General features: G+C 34.9%; 1 protein-coding gene across 1 annotated transcript; it reads right to left on the bottom strand.

The window, feature by feature from the left end:
- Positions 1-964: 964 nt before the first annotated feature.
- Positions 965-10,040, bottom strand: LOC121390866 (beta-hexosaminidase subunit alpha-like; the record flags this gene model as incomplete). Its single annotated transcript, XM_041522738.1, has 6 exons — positions 965-1,103; positions 1,939-2,110; positions 2,699-2,771; positions 3,651-3,734; positions 8,341-8,545; positions 9,932-10,040. Coding segments are annotated over 6 exons (738 nt in total), but the record flags the coding sequence as incomplete, so codon positions are not given.
- Between the last annotated feature and the right edge of the window lie 1,533 nt (positions 10,041-11,573).

Here is an 11,573-nt window from a genome sequence, read left to right as displayed (position 1 = left end):
AACCAACGAGAAATAGCCCAATGGATTCACTAACAGGGATCGATCCTAGACCGACCACACACCAGGCAAGCGCTTTACCACTGGACTACATCCTTTCCCTGTTGGTAAGCCAACAAACTTAGAATGTGGTATGCCAATTTGATAACATCATTTAGAGTAAAAACTCGGTGACTACACTTGTACGGAGTTGTTGCACACAACAACATAACATAACTCCAAAACCAGTGTGAAACACTATTATACTAGTCAACATTGCCTTTGTTATATTACTAACAATACTGTACATAGTCTGTGTTGATAGTGTGAAACACTATTATACTAGTCAACATTGCCATTGTTGTGTTATTAACAATACTGTACATAGTCTGTGTTGATAGAGTGTGAAACACTATTATACTAGTCAACATTGCCATTGTTGTGTTATTAACAATACTGTACATTGTCTTGATAAGAGTGTGAAACGCTATTATACTAGTCAACATTGCCTTTGTTGTGTTATTAAAAATACCGTACATAGTCTGTGTTGGTAGAGTGTGAAACACTATTATACTAGTCAACATTGCTTTTGTTGTGTTATTAACAATACCGTACATAATCTGTGTTGATAGAGTGCAGCTTTCTGGGTCAAAAACACTACAAATGTGGGTTTACCGAGCTCTTGCAGTGAGCACATCTATCCACCCATCCATTTATTACACACATATTCTGAAAGTACCGCTAATGCAACACAGATTTTTAATCTCCTAAGTTTAAGAGCCATAACTCGGTCAAACATTGGCAACTCACCATGAGGGTCCAACACAATCTATAACTGTACACAGTAAAGCCATACATAAAATTTCAGCTCCACATCATGGGGCCTTGCGAAAAAAAAGTCTGGAAAACTATGTTGGACAGATAGGCAGACAGACAGACAGATGGACGGACAGACAATTGGAAACAAAACCTTTAGTCCCCTCGATTGCACCGGTAGGGGACTAATCCTATCATTGCTTAGTTTTCCATTACCTACCAGATACGAGATAGGAGGTTAGTGCCGTCAACAAACTCCCCCCACATTGCCGTTTCTCCGCCAACCACTTGCTGCTTCTGTTCTGGGGTACCTGGGAACACAAACAAGGGCCATAATTGTGACTTTCTCTCATATTGGACTACTACAGAGCAGGTGCTATACATGACAGTTTCATGCAATAATCACATTATATGTAAAATATGAGATTACAAAATGTCAAGTATAACACCTATACCTACATTGTATGTGCAACATGTATAAACCAGTGTGTAACATTTGCAAACTTGAATGCAACACCTACATACTTGTTTTAACACCTACACACTTGTGTACAACACACATCTAAAAATATGCTTACAGCACCTACCACACCTGTACATCTACCACACCTGTAAACATCTAGCACACCTGTACATCTACCACACTTGTGTACATCTACCACACCTGTATTACATCTACCACATCTGTGTACATCTACCACACCTGTACATCTACCACACTTGTGTACATCTACCACACCTGTACATCTACCACATCTGTGTACATCTACCACATCTGTGTACATCTACCACACCTATACATCTACCACACCTGTACATCTACCACACCTGTACATCTACCACACCTGTGTACATCTACCACACCTGTGTACATCTACCTCACCTGTGTAAATCTACCACACCTGTAATCTACCAAACCAATGTACATCTACCAAACCTGTAGACCTACCACACCTGTAGACCTACCACACCTGTACACGTCTACCACACCTGTACACATCTACCACACCTGTGTACATCTACCACACCTGTGTACATCTACCACACTTGTGTACGTCTACCACACCTGTGCACATCTACCACACCTGTACACATCTACCACACCTGTGTACAACACCTACACACCAATATGCAACACCTACTTACCTGTGAAGTTTTGTGGGTCGCAGGTGTAGTACTGGGACCAATCAGGGCCATACGATATGTAGTTGAGATACCAGCACGAAGCCAGGAGGGTTTTGTATCCGAGTTTCGTGACTTTCCCCATCTCATTTTGCCAACCACCTTTCCATACCTCCACAACAGTGTCTTGTCGAACCTGAAAGTACAGTTCCATGTATTAGAAACTCTATAATGGTGCAGGGGACCTAAAAGTACAGTTCCATGTATTAGAAACTCTGTAATGGTGCAGAGAACCTGAAAGTACAGTTCCATGTGTTAGAAACTCTGTAATGGTGCAGGGAACCTGAAAGTACAGTTCCATGTGTTAGAAACTCTGTAATGAGGGAACCTGAAAGTACAGTCCATGTAATCTGGTGCAGGGAACCTGAAAGTACAGTTCCATGTATTAGAAACTCTGTAATGGTGCAGGGAACCTGAAAGTACAGTTCCATGTATTAGAAACTCTGTAATGGTGCAGGGAACCTGAAAGTACAGTTCCATGTATTAGAAACTCTGTAATGGTGCAGGGAACCTGAAAGTACAGTTCCATGTATTAGAAACTCTGTAATGGTGCAGGGAAGGTATTTCTAAAACGTTCAAAGAAACAGGAATGTGATCCTGTTCTCAAATTGTAAACTACCTCAGTTGATGGTATCACAAGAATGGGTTCTCAGTCATTTGCAGACACTTTCTAATAAATGCGAAAAGACATAAGATTGTAATTAAAAATAAGAAAATCACTCACTGTGGCACCATTGTCAATGACTTCTTGCCATATAATGTAGCCTTTCTTCAATTTATTAACGATGTCAAGGACACTAAACAAAAAATAATAGTAATAAAAGTGGTACATGAAACAGTGCAACATACTTTAGGAACCTATTTAACATAACAACACTTGATCCAGCCAAGGCAGATGATTATTTTCTTACAAATATATTTTTTAAATGAGATGCAGAATTCACGATTTTGTTTTTAAATCAAATGTTTTTTAGTTTTCTGTAAGAATAATGAGACATTTTTAAAGCAAATTTATAAGAGTCAACATAAAAGATAATGCTGACCTGCCAATGGAATGCTTTGTATTTGAAGAGTAAAATATTACTTTTGATTGTAAGAAGAGAACAATATTACTTATGACTGTAAGAAGAATAAAATATGACTTCTGATCGTAAGAAGTATAAAATGTTACTTATGACTGTAAGAAGAGTAAAATGTTACTTATGACTGTAAGAAGAGTAAAATGTTACTTATGACTGTAAGAAGTATCAAATATCACTTACGACTGTAAGAAGTAAAAAATATGACTTATGACCGTATGAAGTATAAAATATTCCTTATGACTGTAAGAAGTATAAAAGATTACTTATGAATGTAATTGTAAGAAGTATAAAATATTATTTATGACTGTAAGAAGTATAAAATATTATTTATGACTGTAAGAAGTATAAAATATTACTTATGACTGTAAGAAGTATAAAATATTATTTATGACTGTAAGAAGTATAAAATATTATTTATGACTGTAAGAAGAATAAAATATTATTAACATGTATGACTGTATGAAGTATAAAATATTACTTATGACTGTAAGAAGTATAAAATATTACTTATGACTGTAAGAAGTATAAAATATTACTTATGAATGTAAGAAGTATAAAATATTACTTATGACTGTAAGAAGAGTAAAATATTACTTCTGCATGTAATATTGCTCTAGCTTGCCATAGTCGGTCCAGTTTTTGCTTGCCATGAAGGCCGTGATCTGTGGGTTGCTCATCCTGAAGAAAAAAACAATCAGTTTTAGAAATGTTGGAGAACTCATGGAGATGGTCGCAATTCTGGCTTTATTTGCTTTACATTAATTTCTACAAACCTGCTAACTATAAATGATTATGTTTATTTTGCTTTGCTCACATCCACTCCAGCTGACAGGGAAAATTCTCTTCATATATCACCTCACAATTTACTTCCCATGTTTGCTATTTGTGGTTTAGAGAGATACATTATTTTATCAAAATTATATAATAGACCTCTTTCACATTCCCATTGTGCATGTCGCAAAGAATCCAGGCTATATACAACTTGGGGGGCATGATCGACAGTTTGTCATGAGCATCGTGAGTAGCTTCGTAGGAACTGTGAATCTCTAGCGACTAATGTACATATTTTGTATCAGATGGTAAAATGTCTGCGGAAAACGGTCTACTAAAGTTTACATTGGAATAGTTTAAGACCAAAAGCAGCCTGTCAAGGGTTTTAACAATATAAAATTAAAAGATTCATACAATAAAATTAACTTAAGTGGAATGTGTTTGCTACTTTTAACAATTAGAATTATAGGCAAATATTCAAGCGGATTTCCACATGCATCAGTATTTAAAATTTAATAAAATATGCCTCCCCTTCCCCTAAAAACCAACAAAACCCCTAACTCACATAGACCTTTATCACAGCTCTATTTTCCCCTTATTGTTTCATTAAAAAAAGACAGTCGTACAACTACTAATCAGTGTTACAAATCCACAAATTATTTATTTATTTATTTATCTTATTTTATTTTATTTTCTTTTCACTATCATTTATATCAGATAAATACTTCACTTGAAATAATATCTGATATGTATGTATGTATGTATGTATGTATGGATGTATGGACGATGTATGTATGTATGTATGCATGTACATGTATGTGTATATATATACATATATAGCACCATGACTTTATTTATTATTTTATTTATCTTATTTTATTTATTTATTACCCGGTATATTATATTTATTTATTTTATTTTATTTTATTTACTTTTCACTATCACTTATATCAGTCACATACAACTTCATTTGAAATATCTGGTATTTACGAAGGTTAACTTTTTTTATTTTATTTACATGTACATGTATTTTATTTATTTATTTATTATTCATTTTCTTTGTTTGTTTGATTCTTTCTTTATTTACACTTCACCATCATTTATATTAGTCATATACAACTTCATATGAAATGTCTGGTATTTAAGAAGTTTAAAAAATATTTATTTATTTATTTATTAGGCCCTATTTCTTCTTTTTTGTTCAGTTTTAATTACTTACACTTAAATTCAGGCTTGGCCTGTTTACTTTTGTTGATTGTCCATCGTCTGAGGCATGGTACTTAATATGTTTGCTTCCAAAATTCAAATAAAGTACCTTATGACTGCATAATAAACCCTCATGAGTTTATAATAAAGAGACCATCCTGAGTTTGTAGCCATATTATTAAACTGTCGGCTAGTCTAATCTGTTAATAAATAAAACTTACATGTTTCTTAGGCTAAATAATCTTGCTTTGAATATAAATAGCTGTATGTGCAATACCATTATATTTCTGACCATTCTCAGGTCGGTAGCAACTGAGAAGCCGGAGGGGTGGGGGGTGGGGGGTGGGGTGGAGGACTGTCGACTGTAGCCCCACTTTTACAAACCCAGTTTAAAATATGGCTTTTGCCCCCCAACTAGACTGTGTCCCTCCACTACAGATTGTGCCCCCCACAACCCCAGATATCATTCCTATGGGCCTGATTCTAATGTTTAATAGTATCATAGCTTAAATTTCATATGTATCATTTAATTGTATTCCAAAAACCAATTTTTTTAATAAATAACTGGGTGAAAAGAAATCCCGACAAGAATCCTGAATGTATTTATCTGTATAATGCTTTATAAATATTTAAATCAATTTAAATACAATAAATATCTGCATACAAACACGCACGCAAACGCGCACACATTAATATTATTTCAGCCCATATCCGATATTTATTGTGTACGGATCCGAACTGATGGTTTCTCCGTCGTTAACAACAAAATATTAGTTATTTCATAATAAGCAAATTATAATTCACAAATGTCTCCAATAAGTCTTTGTTGGATGTCGACAGAATTTTCGGGTTCCCTACTGATAGAATAATTAATCATGGAGATATTCACATTCCTATTATGTGGCTTCCCATTGTCTATGCCCCCCAACTTGTACACAGGGCTATTTTGTGCAATCTCGTGTGAGTTCATGGTTATAGTGTCCACTAGTTGCTCCGCGACATGGACATGCGCAGTGGAATGTGAAAGAGGTCTATTATACAATTATATAAAATTTCAACATAGCAAGGATCTTGACAGGGCAGAGTGTAATTTAATTGTAGGCAAGTGCTGGATATGATAAATATTTTGACATTCTTCAAATACATACAATGTAGATATAGATATGGAAACATATATTAATTTTAGTTTGCTTTAAACTGTGCCATATTATAAAGATGTGAATAATGTTTCTTTTATAGTAACTGGTTATGGCAGTTAAAATTATATTTAGGCCTATCTTGGTCTGGGTATCTGCAATGGCCACCTAATATCTTAAAAACCATTAATCAAAGAATTACTTTCAAAACTTAGTCCTCAAGATAAACCTATTGTCCGAACCAAATTGTTAACAACTACGAAAAATTACTCTCCTACCTTTAATTGCCGTTAGATTTCCTCCAAAGTTTGTCCAGACAGAAATCTTGAAAAAACCATTACAATGACACAGATTCCACATACCAGATGATAACTATGTCACCTATATCGACTTCGCTGAGAGCGCATAAGGCAAAAAGCATGTAATTTTGTGCCAGCTGCCATTTTGACTTTTTATGGAATATTCTTCAAGAGGGGTGAAAGGACAGGACTTAATCTAACAACGTCATAACATATTATGATATAAAAGCAAACGTGGTGACGTCATATTATTATTTTTATTTTATTATTATTATTTTTTTAATGATACCACTAGAGATCATTGATTTTATATTAATTGTGTCACATACTTTGGAGGCTTTCACCCCTCTTGAAGAGCATTCTATAAAAAAGCAACATGGCAGACGGCAGAAAACTGCATGTATTTTTCCCAATGCAATCTCAGCAAAGACGATATCGGCGACATCGTTGCAGTCTCGTGTAGGGAATCTGTATATTTGTAGAGGTTTTTTTGCGATTTGTGTCTGGACAAACTTTGGAGGAAATCTAACGGCAATTAAAGGTAGGAGAGTAATTTTTTGTAGTTGTTAACAATTTGGTTCGGACAATAGCATTTGAAGATGAAGTTTATATTGATGGTCTACTTTCAACTAGGATCTGGATTAGTTAAGTGGTTATATGTGTGGGACAGTGTGAGGATTACTTCTCAATCAAGCTTTTTAAGACTCTCTGCCCGCCCTTCTGCAGTCATAACGACTAACAAAAGAAAAGAAAAAACATGTCACAGTACTATATTGTCAGACTTTCACACCTGTAAACAAACAATGTATTGTCAAACGTTTCTTAGCTAGGAATTAAGGCCTGTGACAACATTGTACACACTTTGAAATAATAGCAAGATTTTTATTTTCTTATTTCTGTATGGCAATGAATTAGGGCAGCTCAGTAATAATCAGGGGCAGGGCGGCAACCAATGAGTCAGGGTGGCACAAGTGGGGGCAAGACGCAGCACCCTTCTATTTATTGCTACCTAGAACACTGCCTCGAACAAATATTTAAGTTTAAAGGGACATTCCCGAGTTTGCTGCATTGTAAGATGTTTCCTACGAATAAAATATTTCTGAGATTAAACTTACATATTAAATATATTTTCTTGTTTAGAATGTCAGTGTCTGTATATTCAATGTGCTTCTGGTCGTCTTAATATTTGTAAGAAGCCAAAACTGGAATTAAATTTGTCTTCAAATAATTTCGTATGTACGAAAAAATCCTTTTTAGGAAATAAAATTAAATTTAACCTAATACAAATATTAGAACGATCAGAAACATGTTTAATATACAGCCACTAATATTTTATGCAGTCGTCAAAAAGTCTCCGTTAGTTGATAACAACCTAAAATTTGCAGCAAACTCAGGAATGTCCCTTTAAGTGAAATACTAGTATACAAGCTACTCATTTTAATAGCCACAAGGAATGTTTAAAGTCACCTTTCCACAGATAGGACAACACATACCACAATGATGGAATACTGGTTTGAATGGAAAATTAGCCCAATGATAATGAGCTAAACTGCTGACTGGAGCAGAAAATCATTCAAGGTCATAAAGCTAAACAGGTTGGCTAAAAATGAAATTAACACAACAGGCTATAACATTATAATGAGTGGTTGGAATGGGAAATATCAATGTGAGTTAAAGTTACACAGACTCGTTAAAACAGGACATAATGCTAGGGAACTGAGGTTATGACAAGAAACGTACCAGCACATAACGCTAGAAAACTGAGGTTATGACAAGAAACGTACCAGCACATAACGCTAGGGAACTGAGGTTATGACAAGAAATGTACCAGCACATAACGCTAGGGAACTGAGGTTATGACAAAAAATTTACCAGCAGCTGAAAGGTACTTCGTCGCCTCCGAGGTGGATGTAATGATCTGTAAAGACTGAGGCGACCTCCGAGAACAGCTGGCTGAGGAACGTGTTCGTGGTAGCGGGGACCGGATTGATGGGACCGTACGAGCCGTCCGGTTTACCCTGCTTGTAACACGCAGTCAGCAGTCCCGGCTGTCCATGACCCCACGACTGAGTGTGACCTGGGTCAAAGGTCAAACAGATTTGTATTGGAGTATTTCTAGGACAAATTTCACAAAACATCATACAAATCAAGTTTGCATATAAACCTAAATCTAAGACTAAACCACAATTCAAATTTCTACTACCAGAATAACTAATATAATTTACAGTATACATGTTTCATTTTATTTCTACTACCAGAATGACTATAATATAGTTTGCAGTATACATGTTTAATTTTATTTCTACTATCAGTATGACTAATATAGTTTGCAGTACACATGTTTCATTTTATTTCTACTATCAGAATGAATAATATAGTTGGCAGTACACGTTTCATTTTATTTCTACTATCAGTATGAATAATATAGTTGGCAGTACACATGTTTCATTTTATTTCTACTATCATGCTCCATCTTCCTTAATGATGCAATATTGTGTGTGAAGTAGATCTGTCAAACACAAGTAAACGTATAAAAGGACCTGAGATATAAAGACAGTAAAAGTTTGTTTTGTTTAACGACACCGCTAGAGCACAATGATTTATTAATCACTGGCTACTGGATGTCAAACATTTTGATACTTTTGATATATAGGAAAGCTAATGACGTCATTAGAAAGTGACGTCATTAGCAATTGGAACAGGTGAAGATGACGATTCAAGAGTCTACAGATTGTAGCCATGCAGGTACTATTTTCAAGAAAGACAAAATATACAGTTTAGTGATTTCCCTAGAAATTTGACAAGACATGGTAGACCATACATTTTCACCATTTTCGGGGCACTTGTTTTTAATTAAAAATACACAAAAATTAATTGAAATAAACATTAATGTAATTTATGTGCTTGCGTTAATAAATGAATGGCAAAAGATATAAAATGCATATTTTATTAATTAATAATACCTTTTTTGGTGTTTAATAAAGGCAATTTTAAAATTAATTACTGAAAAAGGCTTGTTTAATCTCAGGGCAGCATAGTGCTGATTAAGGTAAGATGGTGCTAGACTTTTGTGGCATGGTGCTGCACCATGCTAAAACAAGCTAGGGAAAACACTAGAGTTAGTTCCGTCGAAAAACATACTGAGTTTTTAGATTTCTGGGTGTTATTGTCTATTTGATGCCCGCAAATGTTTCATTTTTGACCTCAGGCTAACGCCTTCAGTCAAAAATGACATTTGCGGAATCATATACAGGTCGACAATAACACCCGCAAATCTAGAAATTCCATATGGTTATCTCCTAATTGAACACTTCCAAGTTGATTTTTTAATTTTCATGAATTTGTATATACTTTTAATAATGTAGCATATATATATATATCTATATATATCTATATATATAGATCTATATAGATCTATCTATCTATATATATGAACCATCTAAGCAGAGGAAGTACTTAATACCTGGTGAATCGAATTCTGGAATTACTCGAATTCCACGGAGACGAGCAAACTCAATGACTTTCTGCACATCTGATGGAGTGTAAACATGGGTGACAGGATCGTACGCACCCTACAACATCAAACAAACTCAATGACTTTCTGCACATCTGGTGGAGTGTAAACATGGGTGACAGGATCACCCTACAACATCAAATAAACTCAATGACTTTCTGCACATCTGATGGAGTGTAAACATGGGTGACAGGATCGTACGCATGCCATAACATGTATCTAAATGTGCTATAATGTGTCCATTTTATCTAAATGTGTTATAACGTGTCCACTTTATCTAAGTACGCTATAACATGTCCATTTTATCTAAATGTGCTATAACGTGTCCATTTTATCTAAATGTGCTATAACCTGTCCATTTATCTAAATGTGCTATAACATGTCCATTTTATCTAAATGTGTTATAACATGTCCGTTCTATCTAAATGTGCTATAACATGTCCATTTTATCTAAATGTGTCCATTTTATCTAAATGTGTCCATTTTATCTAAAAAGCACTATAACCTGTCCATTTTATCTAAATGTGCTATAACGTGTCCATTTTATCTAAATGCATTATAACGTGTCCATTTTATCTAAAAGCACTATAACATGTCCATTTTATCTAAAAGCACTATAACATGTCCATTTTATCTAAATGCATTATAACCTATCCATTTTATCTAAATGTGCTATAACATGTCCATTTTATCCAAATATGTTATAACATGTCCATTTTATCTAAATGCATTATAATGTGTCCATGTTATCTAAATGTGTTATAACATGTCCGTTTTATTCAAATGCATTATAATGTGTCCATTTTATCAAAATGCCCTATAACGTGTCCATTTTATCTAAATGTGCTATAACATGTCCCAGTGGCGGATACAGAAAATCCATTGGGGGGCGCCCAATGACATGAGAAGGAATGCCAAGGTAACTTTGGGGGAGGTTTGGAGGGAGATGAAAATTAATATATAATAAAATTATAACTCTTGCAAAATTTAGGGGGGGCGGGGGGCGCGGACCCCTGGGGCCCTCTAGATCTGCCCCGTGTTCATTTTATGCAAATCATTTTACCCAAATGCATTATAACATGTCCATTTTGATGGGTTGAAATTAGGGTCTAGAACTGTAACACTTTGTTGTGAGATAGGAGAGAAAACCTACAACCACCACACCGGCCTCGGTGGCATAGTGGTTAGGCCATCAGTCTACAGGCTGGTAGGTACTGGGTTCGGATCCCAGTTGAGGCATGGTATTTTTAATCCAGATACCGACTCCAAACCCTGAGTGAGTGCCACACAAGGCTCAATGGGTAGGTGTAAACCACTTGCACTGACCAGTGATTCATAACTGGTTCAACAAAGACCATGGTAAATGCCAAACTAAATTTGATGATCAACATCAATATAAAAATTCAACAGTTAAATTAAAACACAGTGTAAAGAACTGTGCAAAAATACAAATAGATCAAATTAAAATTTTGAGTAAAAATCAGTATCACGTAGAAACTGTAAAATAAGTTCTGGATAGAATTGAAATGATTCCATCTCATTTCTGTGACCAAATATACCTTTTCGAGTTTCTTTCAAATACTTACACTCC

Source organism: Gigantopelta aegis, unplaced genomic scaffold (genome assembly GCF_016097555.1).
Source record: "Gigantopelta aegis isolate Gae_Host unplaced genomic scaffold, Gae_host_genome ctg10270_pilon_pilon, whole genome shotgun sequence".
NCBI lineage: Eukaryota > Metazoa > Mollusca > Gastropoda > Neomphalida > Peltospiridae > Gigantopelta > Gigantopelta aegis.
Note: the sequence above shows the minus strand (reverse complement) of the source record. Positions and strands in the feature narration are given on the sequence as shown.